This window comes from Sinohyriopsis cumingii, chromosome 18 (assembly GCF_028554795.1).
Source record: "Sinohyriopsis cumingii isolate HCF-2022 chromosome 18, ASM2855479v2, whole genome shotgun sequence".
Lineage (NCBI taxonomy): Eukaryota > Metazoa > Mollusca > Bivalvia > Unionida > Unionidae > Sinohyriopsis > Sinohyriopsis cumingii.
This window is the reverse complement of record NC_142978.1, coordinates 48,861,345-48,883,906: the sequence shown is the minus strand read 5'-3', so window position 1 is coordinate 48,883,906 and position 22,562 is coordinate 48,861,345. Positions and strand designations below refer to the sequence as shown.

Here is a 22,562-nt window from a genome sequence, read left to right as displayed (position 1 = left end):
ACATCACAAGAAGTCTTTTGATGAAAAGCCCTATGTTAATTTGATTTTCCTCGGGAGGATAAGCAATTATGACATTTCCAAGATGGATGCTTTGGCTGCCAAATTGTAAGTCTGAGCATCACCATTTTTGTTAGACAAACTAAATGATGGGTTATTTGTCTGTAAAGTTTAGTGGCAATCTTCCAAGTAGTTTAGGCGGAATAGTGATGCTAAAACTTGTGCTAACAGATGACAGTCAGTGGATGAAAGACCATCCCAAAAGTTCTCATCTCTACCTAGTAGAGCTAAAAATGCACGTGAACAAAAAAATAGCTAATTTCTTGCCCTTACGTGTCAATGGTACAAAACAATCCAACAACATGCATGCAAAAAGCAATAATCTTTATTAAAAATGTAATCTGTGTACGAAAACAATATTCTGAAATGTAAAGATTGATATGTATGCTTTAGGACCAGATGCGAGGTAAAGATCTTAAAGGCCTTAAGGGGCCATCGATTTAGTATGTATGCATGTAGCTACGATGTCGTAGCCTCAACTTGATTTGTTGTGTCCATGAGGTACGAGTAAGGGTACTAATATTAGTACTAGTATGCATGGAGGGGGATTAACCCAAATGCATACACTTGCGTATGGGGGGGTGAAACCTCAACAATAATTTGTCTAATATGCAACCTGTTTGACTGAATTCAGTCTGTATTTGAATTTTAGCGGACACTAGACAAACTTTAAAGTTATGAAGCTTATTTCTTTGATGCAGCCAGACATTCAATGTCTGTGGACTATCTGTTTTATTAAACTCGCTAATATTATTAATCCTTGATCGTTTTTGCATTGATTAAATACAGGCAGTTCTATAGAATTCAGGGCGTGTGTGCATCAAGCGTTCATACGCAGGGGTGGGGTGTAAAAAAGTATGCATGTGTACAGGGTGGGGGAAGGGGTCAAGCTTTCCCAGATTTTTTAGTACATACCAAATGGATGGCCCCTAACAGCAATATGCAAATCTGGTTTTTTAAAATTGTTTATATACTATTCTATACTTTAATTTGTATTGCAGCATTATTATGGTGAGCAATATAATTGGAACTTCTGGACTATACAATTTAGCAGTCCTATAATTAAGAAATTATATTCTGTACAAATTTCAATAAATCACATATTAAACTTATTTACAAGCTGGACCAGTGTTTGAAATATGCAATAAAGCTAGTTTCCACATATCTACCACATTAATGCCGTCTTCCCTAGCCAACAGTCACTGATCCACTTGTTTCACACTTCTGTGGAACAATGTAGATCACCGACACATGGCTAAACAAAGATGCCAAATCCCTTTGAAAATCATGAATCAACAACTTTCATTTATATTTACCATTTTTTTATAGCCATTATGAACAAATCTTGCAAGCAAGAATGACTTCAAATCAAGTAATTTTAATGTCTAATTTGTTGTACACTTTGCAAAAAAAGTTTTTGGTGTACCAATATTCATAGGTAAAAAAAAAAATAATTGTAATATTCAGCTCCTTTGTAAGTACAACAATTTCCTTTTTTTTGTTCAATTTTAAAAGAGAAACTCATGCCAATGTTTAAAAAATATAAATATAATTTGTATGGATCTTTGGTGTATAGGAAATTGGAGGATACAATAAATCAGGAGAGTGGTGGTAATTAAGCTGCTAAGAGTACTAGTCTCTTTAATTCAATAGTCACTGGTTTGGCACTTGCATAGACCAGCCATGTCGTCTACCTCTGTGTGTCCTTGGGTAAGGCCATTTCCTGAGCATGATCAAGCCAATGCTGTGTTAAAGATGCCAGTAAAAACAACAACTGACAAAACAAAATTACACTTTAATATTTTCTGGTATAATGTGCTTCAAAATGGACAGTGATCTTGGTAAAATTTCTAATAAAAATATTAAAGTTTAGACCTTAATTAGTCTACATATAAGACAGCAAAGAAGGTCCAAGTTGTTCACAGGATGGAGGATCTAACATTTCTTAAAAAGGGGTAAAACTCCAAAAATTTCAATCATTTGTAAAATTTAGAAACTGCTGCAATGGCCTGAAAATCTAAGCTACTGTTATCTACCTCAGGTTATGTTTGCTTTACATTCTTAAAAGGTTTTGGTGAAATGAGTTCAAGACCAAAACATTCAGGAATGTATAAGAATTTGAAAAATAAGACCAGTCACCAGAACCTCATCTTCGCTAGCCTAGATTCTGATATAATAACCTTATCTACAATTTGGCATATCGAGCAGATATTTCTGTGCTTTTGGGTCTGTGAATTTCATGGGATGCAGCAGCAAGTCACCGTATCCAACCAAAATTAAGTTGTTCAAATCTTAACACTGTTCCTACATTATCAAGACAAGGGGAGCACACAGCTTGAATGGACTGATAAATAAGCAATTTTCCCCTGCCAGTCTGTATGTGTACAAATGCCTTTCACTCAAATGCACCTATAATGGCTTCCCTCTGATACGTAGTAGTATTTAGATGTTGAACTTACAAAGTATTCATTTTAAGTCAATTTCTACCTCTACCATTTCTGACTGATGTACAATGTACCGCTGTTACAAGCTATTGGTTAGCTGGCATTATATACTAAGGGAGGCAACTTGTGAAATCCAATAGATGTTGGTAGGACAAAGCATTAAAATAGCTGTTCGATCTGTCAAGATATAGATAGGGTCATCATATCGGAACCTTGGCTAGCAAAGATGTCGGAACCTAAATGGATCTTGGTACCCACTCAAAGTCTCAAACATAAAATTTGATCTGGTTTAAGCTCCAAAATGTAAGAACAAATAACGTACATATTTACAGCACAAAAGCATCATCTCCCTCCCTCCCTTTCTTTGAGAATGGGTGCAGGAGAATAATGAGTTTTTGATTGCCTGCTTGCCTGCAGGGATCTATTTTGTTACAATATGCAAATGCATTTTGCCTTAAAAACAGATGCTATACTTAACATGGGGAATTATACCTATTCTACTGGGCACTGCTCCCACACACAGACATCTTGTGTTCTAAACCTATTATTGCCTTCTCCCACTGTCTGGCAGAGTATTGTGCCCTGACACTTGGCTCAGGCACAATACCTCACCCAACAATGCTACAGGAGAACAGTTAAATATTAACCATCTCGGATCATGTACAAGTTGTCCATAACTAAACAGATTCCGATTTGCAATTGTATTATGCATCAGTCTATCACAAGATTATGATTACATTTATGATTTCAAACCAATAAAATGAAAACTGATGGCAGATCAAAGTCAGTGCTGTTTACAGTTGAATGCATACTATATTCATCTCTTTATGGCAGTAACTTTCAATGGTGGGGGCAACTTCAATTTTATAGCACATCAGCTCTTTAAAATTTACATCATGGCATGGTAAGTTGAGTTTAGTGCCTTGCCAAAGGACACACCAAAGTATTTGATCCAGGTTGATCTGATGGTAGGAATCAAACCCAGTACCTTTCATGTATTAACCAATGAGCCACCACAGCTCCTCACTTAACTCAAGCATCCATCCCTACATCCACCCATCTATATATCCATAGCTACATACCATAACAGACAAAAAGATCATGCAAGTATTTGCATGTTGTTGAAACATGATGATATAAGAAATAATGAGTAGAAAAAAGAACCATAAACCATATTCAGTGTTACAATGTTAAATTTAGGGCTAAATTTCTAACTGTATTCCGACTTTTAAATGGTAGATAAAAACTTAAGAATTTAAAAAATATAAAAATAAATATCTAGTTTAAATTACTAAATGTGTATAATTCAAATTATAAGTAAAAATTTAAACAAATTTTGATTTTTGTTTTATATGAGCATAATTTAGAACATTAAAAACTGATCATTCCGATTAAAACAAAAGCCATTGACTAAAGCAAAGTACCTAATTGGTTTCATATAACAATGTTAGAAAATTTTCTAAGCCCCCGGATGAATAGACAGAGATTATTCATGGAATAATTGAAATAACAAGACCAACAAGTGATGAAGTAGAAAGTTCCATGCCAGTCTTGTTACTCTTTGACAAAATAAGAAACTTGCCAAATTCTGAGTCCATGTCCCTTTTTTTTCAAGAATCTATCTATATCTGCAAAATGTCTGGCTTTATTAAAATGTCATTTTATCAAACTTCTGACAAATCTATGTTCAAATCGGTACTAATGTGAATCAAAGTTAGATTTTTTATATAGGGGATTGCAAACAATGCATAATATTTTTCACAGTTTAGGTCCCCTCAAAAAGGGTTTTAGTACTTATCTGACTGTACACTGAATTCATGGACACATAAATGTTTCTCGATATACACAAGTTACTGTATGCACTAACTTCCACCAAGGTGCATCTAAGCAAGTACTGAATCATGCATTTCCAATTAGTCACGACTCTCTTCACCATGAAATCTAAACTCCAAGTCAAAATTTTAAAATAATCTGATTGAATGTAGAATGTAAAACATTTTTCAGAACAATACCTTTCACACTGTAATAATTTCTGATAATTTACTGAGGTTAAAATGTAATTATTTTCTTCAGATTCTTAAGTATCGAGTCTGAGCTCATCAAGACTGTACTCAGTTCCCCAACTATGGAGCCTTGTCTGATAAATCTGTGCAACAAAATTAGACTCGAGTCCAGATTAAACCATGCTTACCTCTCAAAAGCGATCAAATTTATTTAGACATGTATATGTACTTACCAGTATACAATAAAAAAGACAAAACTTCCAAGTTCCAAAGTTACCAGACATACTTGTATTCAAGTCAGCTCCAACTGCAACCTGCATAGACCCAGATCTGCTGTGTCATAATGTGCCAGTATAACTAACTGGATGCAGATTGGAATCATCTGTAGAACAAGCAGAGACCCTGATCTCTCAGTGCACCATGGAATGATCTAACTAGATCTTTGTTTGCAGTTGAACTTGACTTTTATGTACAGTATATTTTGCAACACTCTGTGCAATACAGTTTTAAACTGCACAAGTTCAAGTTTGATGTTCAAGATGACCTGAACTGTCCAAAAAGTAAGGTCCTTATTTTCTAAAGTATCACATTTTTTTCATTGAGAATTACAATTAGGCTTATAAATCGTGTTGTATTTAAAGTCGTTTCCTTATTCCATTCTGTTTTCACGATTTTTCATTTTCAAGAAAACTTTAGAATTAGAATCTTGACATGTTGTACATCATCATCCAGTTTGTAATCTCACTAGCCTGCTATGCTCACATAATCTCACTAGCCTGCTATGCTCACATAATCTCACTAGCCTGCTATGCTCACATAATCTCACTAGCCTGCTATGCTTAGAGTGGCTCATTTTGCACATTAAGGATACTGTAGTACAGGATTTTATCTGGATTTGTCAGAAAAACTGAGTGGGGGGGAGAGAAAATTTCAAGTAAAACAATATAAAAAAGTCTGTAAATGAACGTAACATAAACTAGCTCTACAAACAATAAATATAAATCATAATGACATAAACACTAAGATCAAAATAGTTATAAAAAAAATTACAAACATGTAGAATAAAATAAAATATGACATTAAACAATAGAAGCATGCAAGTGTTGCATTTTGCAACTGTAAATGTCATGCAAGTAAAAAATAGATGCAAACTCATAAAAAGAAACTGCTATATAAATTTCTGTTAAGTTTTGTTTCTTATGTAAAGAAAAATTAGAGCATTTATTTATTACTGGTTTAAAAAACAATCAAATTTCCCACCACATTTTTATGCCTGCCAGGATAGCATCACCTTCATTGCACAACTATTTCAGATCAAGCTATACACATATTTAAATCCCCTCTAAGGACATTCAACATCCTTTGGGTCGACCAAGATATTGATAGTTCTGGTAAATAATATGTTACAATTTTGCTGTGGAAATACAGTTTCTTGCTTAAACTTTTTAAATGAAAGTGAAAAAAATAATGCAATTTTATTTATAAAATATGACTACCCGTATATCATCCGAAGATGTACATGCATTTTATAAAACAAAAGAGTAATCAAGTTGTTTTACTTCCTCTTTGGTAACCATGCTGCCATTAATTATTGGGCATTCTACTGAAAATATATGAAGGACAAACATCCATGAAATTTTATGATAATGATCAAGTTGTAACATTTTGAAGAAAAAAGCTGACATGTATTGGGGTTTTTTTTGTCTTCTCATTTTGTAGACACGATTAAAGAAAAATAATTATTATTTTTGTCCTCTAATTTTCATTACAGAGAACTTTGTTTCTTACCAAAAGTTAGGTGCAAATTTTAGGTACTAGAGAAAAATAAAAATATATTTTAAGTTCTAATTATTTGTACAAGTTCACAAATAAGTGATAAAAAGCAAATGAAAAATACACATGATATGGTAAGATCCTGACAGGAAAAAAACATTGCTTAAAGAAACAAGAAGTGAAATCATTAGCTTTAAAAAAAAACGATCAAACTTTAAAAAAAAAAATCTTAAACATTTCTGCATATGCAACACTATGTTTCAAATTTATACATTTAAACCCAAGCATGTACCAATCAAATCATGGAAAAGTGGCATCAATTGGAATTATTACTGCAATTAAAATGAAACAAATGATTCATGTGAGATGGGGAGGTGTTTCATACAGTCTGTGGCACCCATGGATAGGACTGGAATTAGTTTGTACATGTACATGTATCCTGATAAGTTACATACATTTCAATCAAGATAACATGGTGCTGATAATTCTGCATCCTCATTTAGAAAGCATGGGTGTTTCACAAATTTGGTATTGTTTCAGATTCATGTGCTATGCACACTATATACATCTTTCCATTTCAAATGGATTTACTGCATTCATTTATTTGCTTAATTTTACCTATGGGACCTGCATAAGCATCTATGGCTTAAATCCACTAGAATCAACCCCTAAAACACACATAGCTGCTGGATTAAATTCTCTAGAATCGATCCCAAAAATATATTTAAAAGTGACTGGAATTAAAATATTCAAGAATTGCAAACCATGCAGTTGGGTATGACTGTAAATTATGCTCTAAAAATGATGTCATCAATACCAAAATTTACTCCAAAAACTCTACAAATCATTTCAACTAATCATATAATGAAATGTACCATGATCACCTTACACTAAAATCATAACTATGATTAAGATTCAATTTACTTAAAACCAATTAAAAAAACTTCTGTCTTCAAGTTTAAACAAAACAAGAGTCCCTCAAACATGCTGATGTTCACATGGCCAAATAGACAACATAAGAAGTATTTTAGTGATCCAGTGTTGATAAAACTATCCACTAAGTAGGAATAGTGATATTTTGAAGATGGCCACTGTGCCATCTGGAAGTTCCAAAGGAACGTTTTCAATTAGGATCAACTAGAAATCATAAAAAGTCTTTCAGTGAAAATATGTGGATACAACCATCTATTCAGAAGTAACTGTTTGACTTTCAAAACTGCCACTGTGGCAAACATGTGTTCGAGAGGCACTATTTTTAATTAGGACCAAGTAGATGTCACAAGTCTATTATGAAAACTCCATGTCAATATGGCTATCGGTCAACAACACTGGATGTTAGATATTCATTTAGGACCAACTGGACATCATTAGAAGTCTTAGCGAAAACTTTATGTTGATAGGACCATCAGTCAAGGAGGCAGGGCAATCACTATTTTCAAGATGGTCGCAACATCAGCCATACTGGAAGACAATTTTGCACCATTTTCATTTTGGGCCAACAAAGCATTATAAGAAGCCTTTTAGTGAAACGTTCATTTGAAATGACTACCCATTAAAAAGTACTAATGATAACAAGATTTTCAATATGGGGGGCATGGTGGCCATACCAGATATTCAAAGGTCAAAATTTATATTTAGAAACAACCAGATCTTGGGATGCATGTATTTGTCAAGTTTCATGGCAATCCTCGCAGTAATTCAGAAGGAGTGGTAATTACAAACTTTTCCTAGTGGACAAGTGGGTTCAAGACATTAGGCCATTATATGAACTCTTCTGGACAATGACAAGCAGAGCTAATACTACAGAAAAAGGTTCAAAGTAATGTGTACAATCTATATCATCAACCATAAGGAAAGAGACAGAATGATGATACTTGCATCTACATATTAAAACAAATTACTTAATAATGCACTTGAAACATACATTTGAATCTAAAGTTCATTTGCCATGGAACCTAAACAGTACCTGCAGTATACAACGCATTTATACTTTTAAGATGAGTATTAATGTATGGCTACCAACAGAAAGTTGTATTTCTTTTAATATAATGCCAGCAACAATAGTAATAATTATAAATAGCTTTGTGGATCATGTGACATTGCCTGCCAGTGGCATTGTATTTGTATCTTCCTAAAATAAAACACAACAGTCCCATAAAAAAATCAATAAAATCTTAAAATAAATATTTGTTTTTACAATAGTTGAATCTACTCTATAACATTACTGCAAGTCACTATTTAATTTTACCAAAAAAGCACCCTGCTAAATACAGCTGAATATTATTTGCGCAGCTGCTGAAGGAATTATTCAAGCATAAATATACATCCAAAGAAACTTTCTTCAAAGTACATAAATATTCATGCACTAACGAGCTGAAGTCATGCTTTTAAAAAGATACTTTATTTTTAGAACTAGAATTTAAGTTTCTTCAATGAATACAATAATTAAGTAGACATTTTATCCATTTCACGGGGCCGTTAGTGGTCTAAAGCGCTCTCCATTATGGATCACTGCCATCTCACCTCTGTCTACGTGGGTTCGAGTCCAAGGCACGGCTAGCGTGGGAAAGCCTGCCAGTAGCTTCTCGTGGGTTGATGGTTCTTCCCTGGGTTTTCCAGGGTTCTTCCTCCACCAGTTATACTGGCTGCCATGTATAGCCTATCTTGTGCTGAAAAATGGTGTTAAACCCTAGAACAACAACAAAAATCCATTTCACTGTCTAAAAAATAACAATGAAAAAGTAGGTGATAATTATTAGAATAAGTGAATATTAAAATACACTTTTTTAAAGGTTTCATTTTCTGGTCAATTTTCAATCTCCAAGTTTTCTACTTTTGTTTGGGTAATCATGATGTTGAAAACAACAAACAGAATGTGACAAACAAAACTCATGCAATGAAGCACTCTTCACATCAAATGATTTTCTGTACCATAATACAGAAATGAACACTATCATTTGCTGTAAATCTATATAATTATCAAACTATAAAGTCATCAATTACCTTTTTAAACTGATTTACAACCAATGATCCTGCAGCTACTAAAAAGAGACAAAGCAGACATCCCCCTAATTTCCACAAAATAAAGTGATCAAAGTTGTCAATCATTAATCAGAAATGGTCAACACATGACTGTATGGACATATTTAAAATATTATACAAAATATGATATTGGGCACGGTCTACATTGTTATATTAGTCAGTTGAAGAACAATGACAACATAATGATGATTTTACTGCTATCCTCACATTACATGTACACTGTATCTTGATTTCAGTCAATACCTGATTAACAGATGAAAACATGAAAATTTAGTAAAAGTTTACCTTTAATTCTACTATGTAATCATCTTACGTTCAACCAACATTGGTCATTATTAGTAACACAAGAATTATTATTATTATCATTATTATTATTATTATTATTATTTATATACAGTATTGATCAACAACACATACTGCCCTTGTATTATGTTTCAGTGGTGTAGCACTCGAGGATATTTGACTTTTTTGTTCCAGCTGGCTGAATTTCTTTTGAGGTGTACCTTGTCCTTCTATTCTAACACTGCAAAACAACCCAAGGTGTACTCTGTGGCAAGAAATATGATTGTATCTAAAACACCACTCAGATTTTCTAGTGGCAACTAACTCCTAAACATTACCATATGTACTCATTTATAAGTCGAGTCCAACTGCAAACCACACAGATCTGCCATCACATAATGTGCCAGCAGAGCTGGGTCTGTGCAGTTTGTTAGGAATAATCAGTAGAATAAACAAATAGACCCTAACGTGCATGCACATTATGCTACAGCTGATCTGATCTTTCTTGTTTGCACTTTGCCCCCACCTTTGAGTATATATGGTAATCCTTTTTTAAAGTAAAGGTCAAATACAAACCCATACAAGGCTTAAAGGAAAACTCAATTCTCCAATCAAAGCAATGTTCTCAAAATAAATACTGTATGTACCCAGACAGTATATTATGCCTTCACTTTAAAGCACCTTAGAATAAGACCAGTTTTTCAACCAACCTTCTGTGAAAAAGTAAGGATGAAGTATGGCCATTTTTCTAAACCAGAGAAATAGTAGGGGAAATGGAAATATTTTATATATAGAGAGACACTTATAGTAATGAATTTATGCAAAATTACTGAGAAAAAAAGTTACATCTTTTTTTAAACTTCTCTTCAAAAACAAGAACAAAAACACACTATTGCTAAAACTTTGGTCCAATTTCACCATATCTGTTTGGAATTCTGTATGATACATTTGCCTTTCTAGTTTATAATTATTTTTGTACAAAAGCAGTGATCTAGACTGCTTACATGATACAATTAGTGTTCAGACCATGTGAGAGGAAAAATATTGAGGCATAATAGAAACAACTCAACATATGGTTTGCAAACTGCATTTCTTATCATATGTCAACAAAAAATTAGATAGTGAAATGTAGGGTTATTTTGGAAAAAGTCGGCAAAAAAGGGAGTAACAAAAAATATTTTTTTTTTTAAAAATTAGGAAAATTGAGAGGTACTGGAAAAGCTTTACAACAGTTACATTTATAAGGCAGGTAAGGTCATTGATCCCATTTCAATATTTAATAGAACACAGTTATATTATGTATAAAATACCTCAGTATAAGACAACCTCATATACAAGATGGTCTACTTTAATGGTTCCTTGAACAGCATTATAGCGAGGGGCTACTATATATGCACCCACATGAAAACAGCAAGACCTATATATGCACCCAAATGAAAACAGCAAGACCTACATTTGCATAGGGTCAGAAATTAAACCTAAAGTAGCAGATAACAAACTAGAGGTTTTATCCTGAAGCAAAATTACTTCCCAAGTAGCAAACGTTTTTACATTTTACTTCCTTTATAGTTTTCAAACATGTAAAGCAGTTGCCACCCTTAAGTGAAAACGACACTTAACTGTGCATGCTTTCCTCAGATCTGTGGTCCATGGATGCTCTTTTCCTTAGAAAATGCACGTCATCATCATCTTGATCACCACCAATGTGAAGGCATTTACCATAATATTCAAAGGAATTACTGAAAATGTGTATCAAATTTTATTTTGATGTATTATGACATTTATCCTTGTCACAACAAAGGGTATGAAAAAACTACTTAATCAGTTCAATTCAAACCTTGTGTCACTGAAAGAAATTTCTGAATTTCTCGGCTTTGAAAACTTTGTATCAGATCACCAGTCATAAAATGTGTAATGAATGTGCTACTGTATATTTGGAACCCTGATTTGCATGTGTCAGCAGGTCTGGGTCCATGTTGTTTGCATTAAATAAAAATAAACTGTGCAAACTGATATTACAGCACACTATACAAATGGCACATCAAGAGACTAGGCTGGTTGGGTACATGTTATACAGAAAATATGGTACACAAAATTAGATCAACTGATGGTAATTTAACCAATGAAAAAGAAAACTTCTTCTAGTTATATGATAACCTATTTCACAGTTTAGTACCAATGCCATTAGTGATGGTTGTACTTACTACTAATGCATCCATAAGGTATTAAACAGGAACCTGAAGTTAACTGTCTCAGGCCATACATCAGCCAACAGTAACCAGATAAGACAAAATCTAAAAGAAGACAAATCCCAGTCTATGACACCATGCTCATACCAAATTAATAGCATTTGAAAATGCTGAATGGTTGTTCAGCTATGCCCATTGCAGGCAACATTCCTTGTGAAGACATAAAGTCACTTCAACTGTCTTTGGCTATAATAATAAAATTAAGCTGACAAGACAAAGTATATAAACTGAGCTGACAAGACAAAGTATATAAAAGGCATGTCTAGGTCTATGAGGGAATGTTCATAACATATCACATTTAAATATGTTCAATGGTTCTTAAGTTATGCTAGTTATAAACAAACAACATACGAGATGATACAAAGTGATTGTCAAGGGCCATAACTCTATCCAAAGCAGCACTGATGAGCAAAACACAAAGGTGGCACATCTAGATCTGTGAGACAATGTACACACCAAATTGCATCAGAATACATTGAATGGTTTCCAAGTAATGCTAGTTACAAGGATCTGCCTCAGGGGAAAAAAATTATCAGAAAAATGGGCCTTAACTCCATCATAACTGGACCTGGAAAAAACAAAACCTTTGAAAGGCTATCCTATGTTTGATAGGAAATTCACCTAACAAATAACATCCAATTATATCTAAGGGTTACATAATTTTATTGCTGCAAAACATGTGAAAAAATGGACAGAAGGACTAGCACAAGGACAGTAAAGATGATTACTGTAGGGCACCTCCATCTTGATGCAGGGTTCTAACAAGAAGCTGACCATGGCTGGCAAGCTATATTCCAAATTAATGTGAGATAAAAATGGTATTGAAAAACAATTAAAAACCTTAAACAATGAAGTGAATCTATGTTGTGGACGGTTGGAGAAATATAAACACAGACATTAAAATAAGCACTATGTCGTGCTTCCACTGAGGCAGCTTTAAGAAAAATTTAAAATATTAACCAAAGAACCTGTGCCTCTCAAACTGACTTCACAGGACTTCTGATGAAAAACTAGGTCTTCCTAAGCCTATTACACCATGAACCATGGGAATGGTACAGATAACAACCACTCCAATACAATAGTAAGTCAAAAACTTGTATGCTGTTTCGACCCTAGGATCTTTTTTATCTGGTTTCTCCAAGCCAAGGCAGTATGATGCCAGTTTGATAGAAAATGACTTAACAACAGTTCTTATCAAAGCTATTACAATCACTCCAATAAAAAATCTAAGAATGCTTGTGGCGACTAGTTTTAAATTAGGTGCTATAAGCGGGAAAAGTTCTCCCTTTAGAACTATGTGCGTGAAACCATATTGGTAATTGAGCCAAGATCCAAGGCAGATCCCAGCAACAGATGACACAATCTGGACTGCATCACCTTTTCCTGTGGTACCTTTGACAATTTTTGGGTAGCAGACGGTACATAGGGCTAATGCAATGGAGGTAGCTACAAATGCTCCAAGTGGGTGAGTCTGCAGGAAAATGTCAATATCCTCCATGAAAAATGACAGGAAACCAGTCAAAAATAGGGCCAACGATGCTCCACAGATTATGTCCTAAAAGAAGAAAATTGTTAAAGATGAGTAACTTTGAAATCTTGATTCAAATCAATATTCTGTGTGTGCTTTTCCATAATGTATCCTTCCACATTTCTCAAAGTAAAATTTGAAAGAGTGTATGTGAATAACAGCAACAAATCATCAAAGGCATTTAAAATATAGTGGTCTACATTGTTTGCATGGTTGATTTTAACACTCAGACAATGCAGCACGCTTTTTGTCAAACAAGATTACTACATGCTTTGATAATAAATTATACCGAATTAAGGACTGTCCCACTTTTTTAAGCTGACAACATCAATGTAGGTGATATACCGTATATACTCACTTAAAAATCAAGTCCAACTGCAAACTGCACAGACTAGATCTGTCGTTGCATAATGCACCGAAAGATCTGGGTCTGTGCAGTTTGTTATGAGTACCGTAACCAGTAGTGCAAACAACATAGACCCTGATCTTCAGACGCATCATGCTATGGCAAATCAGGATCTTTGATGTTTGCAGTTTGTCTAGACTTGAGAGTATAGACTGTAATGCAAGTACTATACTTTAAATTACCGCTTATAGAAAGTAAGTTAATTGAAATTAATAATGCTGACAAAAATGCATCTGCATCTGATACCATTAGATCTACCAAGAGTGACAGTTTTAGCCAATCAAGCAAAAGAATCACAAAAAATGCAATAAATACACTGCTTTTATCCCATATAAAAGACAAGACAATTTCATCCAAATGTTGATCATTGAAAGTATTTCTAATAATCTTCTGAGACATAATATTCAAATTAGCCACACTGGATGTCACTTGGGACCAAGTAGACATCGTAAGAAGGGTTTTAGTGAAAACCCCATGCTGATGTGACCCTCCATTCAGAATAAGAAGTGATAAGATTTTCAAGATGACTCTGTGACAAAATACTTGATATCCCAGTGACACCCTTGTGTTTAGGACCAAGTAAAAATAACTAGAAATTGTATAGTTAAAACCCTATATCAATGATTTTCCGTTCATCAGGAGTAGCAATACGATTTTCAAGATGGCCACAATGGTGGGCTTATTGGAGATCCAAATGGTACTACTGTCATTCAAAACCAACTAGGCATCATAACCTACTGGTGGAAACTCCATGTTAATGTGACTTCTCATTCTGAAGAAGTAACAATGACAAGATTTCAAGATGGTGGCCATACTGAACATCAGATATATACCACTGCCATTTACAACCAACCAGACATCATGAAATGTTTCTAGCTGATATGCCCAGAGGTCTCGCTATGATTTTAAAATTAGGAGTCCAGGACTCCTACTTTGGTATAAATGGGAGTCCCACCATCAAAAGCTGCAGTCTCTTCTTTCCTACAGAATCAACACAAACTTGAGTGCAACTGTTTTTAGATGAAGAGGTTTTCGTAATGTAATCACTCACTTTAATATAGCTTCATTACAACAGTCCACTGACAGGATTGCAAATTTATGGTTTATTTATTTGTCTACGTCCTTGTAGTAATTTTAGGCAATGTTTAAATAGTATCTGATTTGCTGTTCTTTTCCCGTATTTTCGCAAATACGTGTCAAGTCGGAAAACAGCTTAGACCTTAAAGCGCATCTCGCTAATTCCACAACATAGCATTGTCCATATGTTTCTGACCTACATAATTTGCATTTTAAAGTTAAATCTTTAATAAAATAATACATTGGCTTTGCTTTAAATGATTTGTATATTTTTTCTGAAAATATTTGCCCAATGATTTACGAAAACAGACAATCTAATAAACTGGTACATCCCAGAACGTAGCGAAGTCCTCCATTATTTCCCGTTTGGCCTACTGGTTCACTTACAGTTTCAAACTAATTTTATGACGAAATAGTGTACAAGAGGCAGTTAATATATATCCAGGTCACCGATTCTAATCTTAAAACACATGTTTGTGTGTTTTATCATCAAAGGATATCATGCCATCAAAGGATATCATGCAGGAAATTGATAGTTGACTTTTGTCAATCGAAGGACGGACTTATTCCAAGTACTAAGCTAGGCATCACCCACTTTCTTACACTTAGCTACTGTCCTATCTGAACTATCAATTCTAGCACCTTTAGCACTCTTCTGAATATCGTTAGAATCTTCGTACGTTTGCCGTTTAACCCCAAAATACTTATCTAACTTTACGAATGGCATTTTGTATAAGTCTCAACATGTCTTGATTCTGAGGTCACGTGCACTACTTATTCCGATACATTCGGAAATGAACACAATAACGAAAGCTAAAGTTGTGTATTTTATGTACTTTTTTAAATGACCGCATGTACATCTCTGGGTCTTTCTGACTCTGAATTCAATCACTGTAAACACACCCGGTCGCCAGTCAAAGCCTTTGAACTAGCCGCCCAGCTACTGCATCATGTTCTTTTTTATGTACTTACACTGTATAATAATGGCAACATGTATGTACATCAAGGGGTCTTTCAGTCACTGAATTCTGTCATTGTAAATATCAGCACAGCTAACTGATCAACACATTTTCCCACAAAGCAGGTAGCTGAAGCAGGGCTGGCAAGTCTTTGAATTTTGCCGCACACCAATTACATGCGTACGAAGGACTCCCGCATCAGTGATTTTCTGCGTCCCAGATCAAAAATTGGCGTCCAAATATACGTAATTAAGCGTTTCAGAGATCTGTGATGCCTATCCGTTTTGAAGGAGCAGCAATAACAATATGTTTAAGCTGGCTATTGTAGCAGCCCTATTGAATGTATGAGCAGCCGCATTTTCATTTAGGTTCAAGCGGCCCTTAGGATGAATGTGTGCATCAAGTTTCAAGGCAATCCTCCATGTAGTTTAAATCATTAACACCTGGCGCTTAGTTTACGTGGCAGGAGGTAGTAGCATATTGCCAAGCTCTGTAGTATCAAGGTCATGTATGATACACTGAAGTGGGTGGTATTATAGAAAGGTAGAGAGATGTAGCTCTACAATGATACCAAATAATCTGGACGTTTTAGTTGCACTACAAAATACTGGGGGAAAACCCTAACTCTTTTGCCCCGTTATTTTTCACCCAAAATTCGCCCATGGTCGGAATCCAATTTTGTGTCTGGATTTAAGACTTTTTGGTCTCAGAAATAAATAAATAAAGAGTGGTCTCAATACGAAAATGATGGGTCCATTAAGCAAAATAAGACCTTTCTGCTCATGCGCGAGCAAAATAGCCAGTGGAAAACGATGTTTCTAACACAACTAGGCATTAGGCTAATGGAAAATCTCTTGGAAGTCGATGTATTAGGATGTATTCAGAAACAGCCACCAAAACCTGTTTCCTACTCACAAAACGACAAAAACCTCCAGGGGTTAATGAGTTACGATTTGCAATAACAAACTTGCACTGACTGATGACAGAGGAAGATGATGGGCAAGAGAAAAATGACAACAGGCCTTCCTATTGTCTCTTCTGGTCTATGCCTAATCAAGCTAAAAGCTGTCTTTAAAATGAATTAATTTATAAGAAAACACACAAGAGCTTTTGTATGTATAGCCAGTGTTATTTCATTTCTATACAAATCTAGTAAGAATGTTATAATATCCCAATAACAACTTAGCATGCATGACAATGAAAAGGACGAATTTAATGCAATAGTATGAGTGAAACTCAAATGAATATGCACGACTATGATGATGTACATGTAAAAGCAAATAATCCAATACATGTAACAGACAGGGCCTGATGAAAGTGCAATGGGCCCCATTTCCTGGACAGCTGGAGAAAACATTGATACCATTATCGCTAAAGTTTGATACTACCTTGTAAAGATTTAAAACATTATGACAAAAACTGTCATGTCTTGATGACATATTTGTATAAATATAGATATATCAATTAATTCATTGCTGCTCACAATACTAGAAACAAAATGTGAAGTAAGCAAAATTTCCTTTATCTAAAAACTGATATTTTCACAGCTGTCAGAAAATGAATTTACTCTTGTATCTGTAAGGGTGCAAATTTCTGTCGATCTATAAAGAGCACATTAATTTGGGCAAGAGAACAAATAATAATTTTTTGTGGGGGCAGGTGTGTGTTAAATCACTACACTGCAATGATTTTTAATGTCTGTGTAGTGAGAGGAAGTGATTCTTAATTAAGCCTTCATTTATTTAACAGTCAGACAGACTGGAAGAAAAAGGTTAACTTTGATCTTTGTATCGAAAATGTCTCAGAAATAAATAAATAAAGAGTGGTCTCAATACGAAAATGATGGGTCCATTAAGCAAAATAAGACCTTTCTGCTCATGCGCGAGCAAAATAGCCAGTGGAAAACAATGTTTCTAACACAACTAGGCATTAGGCTAATGGAAAATCTCTTGGAAGTCGATGTATTAGGATGTATTCAGAAACAGCCACCAAAACCTGTTTCCTACTCACAAAATGACAAAAACCTCCAGGGGTTAATGAGTTAAGATTTGCAATAACAAACTTGCACTGACTGATGACAGAGGAAGATGATGGGCAAGAGAAAAATGACAACAGGAGAAAACATTGATACCATTATCGCTAAAGTTTGATACTACCTTGTAAAGATTTAAAACATTATGACAAAAACTGTCATGTCTTGATGACATATTTGTATAAATATAGATATATCAATTAATTCATTGCTGCTCACAATACTAGAAACAAAATGTGAAGTAAGCAAAATTTCCTTTATCTAAAAACTGATATTTTCACAGCTGTCAGAAAATGAATTTACTCTTGTATCTGTAAGGGTGCAAATTTCTGTCGATCTATAAAGAGCACATTAATTTGGGCAAGAGAACAAATAATAATTTTTTGTGGGGGCAGGTGTGTGTTAAATCACTACACTGCAATGATTTTTAATGTCTGTGTAGTGAGAGGAAGTGATTCTTAATTAAGCCTTCATTTATTTAACAGTCAGACAGACTGGAAGAAAAAGGTTAACTTTGATCTTTGTATCGAAAATGTCAGAGTTCAGACTGTCCAAAATCAGTTATTCTGAAATCTATAAGTCAGGCTGACTGCAATTTTGGTACCTAGTTATAAACGGTGGTAGATATATTTAATACTGATTGGCTACACTAAATAAGGGGCGTGTTTTCCATACAAAATAATTTGGTTTTAATATGCCCCATTGCAAAATTTAGTGTACATTTCCCTGCAAAAGGAAAATTTATAGGAGACTCCAAGATTGAATTTAGAAGAAATTCTCTCGTAAAACATTTAGTTGAGGGACCAGCTGTCTGGAAAATTGATGGACACAATTATAGCGGTAGAAGCGAGCAAAGCATGAAAGCACAAGGTATTTGCGTCAATCTAATGTAATTCATTGACACCAATATAATAATTTGCTTGAATTTATTTGCTTATATTTGCATGAATTTATCTGTTTAAATCCGTAGATCAATTGTCTTGATATGAGTACAACTGTGTTTGAGTTCATCTATCTGAATTCATACAATGATCTTCTTTATATAAATTTGACGAATAGTTTGAATTTGTCATCTTGATTCTTATAGGAATTAGGTATTCTAAGAATTTCATGAATTACTTTAGTTGATACGAGTTATGAGAATCTGTGTGAATTCTCCGATCTTAGACGATTTCACGTATGATTAAGACTTGAGTCGTATTGACTGAAATTAACATTGTATCAATATAGCCATGAAGTGAGATTTCATATATACTCAAGACTTGAATGTGTTTATTTGCTGAAACTAATGTTGTTAAGCCATATAATGAATTTCATTCCTTCATTTTTTGTAATTGAGACGAGAACGGAACTGTTACGTCTCATGTGATGTTAATGTGAGTCAGAGATGTTGTTGTTGTTGTGTTGTTGTGGGGTTTAACGCCATTTTTCAGCACGATAGGCTATACATGGCGGCCAGTATTAATGGGAGTCAGAGATGAAAATGCCATTAGGAAGTACATTAATCTTATGAAACTAGGTTTGTTTATGGTCTGCCATGTTTGGCTTAACCAGATAGCCTTTGGTATCTGTTTGAATTCTGATAGAACAATATCTGACATAACAAGAGAGGAGTAATGATCTATTCCGAGTAGGATATCTAACAGAAGATTTAGGTTGCTTCTCTGTTTATTTTGAAAGGGAAAATAGCTCCAGTGACGCATCCATGTACCTACACAAGTATCTACATACTTATGTATCCATCTACCTACACAAAGTTTGAGGGCCGAAAGAGGCGAGTTTAGAAAAGAAAAAAGAAAAAGGACCAAGAAGAACAGCCACAGTGAAGTTGGAGTGAACTGGAAATAAGCAGGTTATGAAGTTGTCAACCACACCAACACCTCCAGCCCCCACAGTATCAAATTGATTGATTGATTGATTGGATTTACGTTGCGTACGCCCATAAGGGCATGTGCGACGGGTCACAGTATCAAAGATGAGGAACTAGAGTTTTCCAATAAAACCATGGCTGTGGTCACCAGGATTTTCTGAGTGGGATCAATTTCCATTTCCTACCCTTTATCTTGCATATTTTTGGTGCAGTATTTCTACCAAATAATAAATAGCAAGGTTTGAGTTTAGATTTTCCACCCATTTTGCAAACTTTTAGAGCAGGGTTGACTACAAATGACAAATTTTTATTTGCCCATGCATTTTGTTAATTCTATTATGGTTTATCATTTCATAGTTTCTTTCCTTTATGTATCCGGCATTGCACAGACAATCCTAGCACAGGGAACACATAAGACCAAAACAATATGGGAAACCCATGATCCCACACACTTTGTAAAACTCTATATATCTAATAAAGGTTTCACACACTCGTGGCTAAGCATCACGTTAATTAAACCCAAAAGCAAAACTACAGGGAAGTCTCATTTTCCATCTACAGAACTTAAGATAATGCAGGTTTAACTGTACCAACAATATTGTGTCAGGTGATTGATGAAGTTAAGTAAAACCAGATGACCGGGAATGAGCCATAAATCTGGATGAGTGACCCTGTACAAACCATTTCTGGGGATTACTATGGATACCCAAGATGCAAAACATGTGTTGTTGCTGCCATTTGCAAGTTTGTTATATAACAGTGCTGAACAAATTTTGAAAATCCATGGGCAAACTTATCCAAACATAAATGAGTCTTTTAATGTCAGAAAGGACCCCAAGATCAATTACAGACTGGAGCTCTTGAAAGTATACTTATGAAAGGCAGCTATGCTTCTATACAGTGTAAGAAAAAGAAAGAAGGGGAGAAAAAAAATCAAGGAAAAATCCAGATATGTTTACTCACTAAAGGAGAATGAACTCCAAGATACAAACGGCTCAAGCATACTAGAACCATCCAAAGAACTGCAAGGCTACATGTCAGACCAAATGGCACCTGCAAAATAAAATAAGAGTTATACAGGATCTAATAATTCTTATGCATAACTCAGGGGCTGACATATTACTTGGTCTAGAATACCTTCTTGTTCAATTCATGTAGCCCAGACTGGGCTCTAATAGCCCATTCTGAATTACACTCGATTTATTCCACATTTTTTGTTTCAAGATATAAACCATTATTTAGTTATTGGATTTCAACACAGAGTCCCACCATGTGTCTGAATGCTATTTATACTGCACATGTACTTACGAATAAAATGGATAGGCCCAAGTCCATACTCATTTATTTGTGGGAGTCAGGGAAAAGAAAAACAATGTACATGTAGATACATAAAAAAATAATTACGAACAGTTAATAAATATTAATGACTGATTACAAGGAATATGGCAAGTCTTAAAACAACTTTATAACAAAATGTCTTCAACTGTTTATTTTTTTAGGAATGAATTGCCAGTTTCCATTCCTGGTAACCCACAAGTTTACCATCTGACTCAGGAATCTGATCCTTACCATGCAACATGTCTAACTTTTATTGTTATCGAAAAATGTGGAACATGCGATTTTAAAAAATATGCAGCATGCAGTTTTAACGTCCATCCCCCAAATATCATACTTAACATGTAAAAGACACCTATGAATCTGTAATTTAAAAAAATATTCAGCTGATTTTTTATTATAATATTTTGCATTGACTTTTAATCACTGTACTACAGCAGATGCTTCTGCCTCGGAATGAAAAAAGTAACGCAAACTATGCTGGATTTTATAAGTATTGAATGAACAATAGACACACAAAAATGTAATGGAAATAGAATGACCCACCACAGTGCTGAATGAACACTAGACACACAAAATTGTAATGGAAATAGAATAATCTACCACCTACCACAGTGCTGAATGAACACTAGACACACAAAAGTGTCATGGAAATAGAATGACCTACCACAGTGCTGAATGAACACTAGACACACAAAATTGTTATGGAAATAGAATGACCTACCACAGTGCTGAATGAACACTAGACACACAAAAGTGTCATAGAAATAGAAGAACCTACCACAGTGCAGAATGAACACTAGACACACAAAAGTGTAATGGACATTGAATGACCTACCACAGTGCAGAATGAACACTAGACACACAAAAGTGTAATGGAAATAGAATGACCTACCTCAGTGCTGAATAAACACTAGACACAAAATTGTAATGGAAATAGAATGACCTACCACAGTGCTGAATGAACACTAGACACATAAAAGTGTCATAGAAATAGAAGAACCTACCACAGTGCAGAATGACCACTAGACACACAAAAGTGTAATGGAAATATAATGACCTACCATAGAGCTGAATGAACACTAGACACACAAAATTGTAATGGAAATAGAATGACCTACCACAGAGCTGAATGAACACTAGACACACAACATTGTAATGGAAATAGAATGACCTACCACAGTGTTGAATGAACACTAGACACACAAAATTGTAATGGAAACAGAATGACCTACCACAGTGTTGAATGAACACTAGACACACAAAATTGTAATGGAAATAGAATGACCTACCACAGTGCTGAATGAACACTAGACACAAAAGTGTAATGGATATTGAATGACCTACCACAGCGCTGAGGAACTGACTGATTTTTTTAAATATTATTATGGTTTTGCATTTATATATATATATATATATATATATATATATATATATATATATATATATATATACACACACACACACACTATGTGTTGGTTTTTGTTCATGATTATGGATTTTAA

General features: G+C 34.5%; 1 protein-coding gene across 1 annotated transcript in view; it reads right to left on the bottom strand.

The window, feature by feature from the left end:
• Nucleotides 1-364: 364 nt before the first annotated feature.
• The window catches only part of LOC149776589 (sphingosine-1-phosphate phosphatase 2-like), a 43,878-nt gene continuing 21,680 nt past the window's right edge, over nt 365-22,562 (bottom strand). The window contains exons 2-3 of the mRNA XM_089941065.1: nt 20,686-20,775; nt 365-13,405 (exon numbers count right to left, since the gene is read on the bottom strand). Coding sequence (XP_089797191.1) covers nt 12,839-13,405; nt 20,686-20,775 — 657 coding nt within the window. The 3' untranslated portion in view covers nt 365-12,838. The remainder of the gene's footprint in view (nt 13,406-20,685; nt 20,776-22,562) is intronic.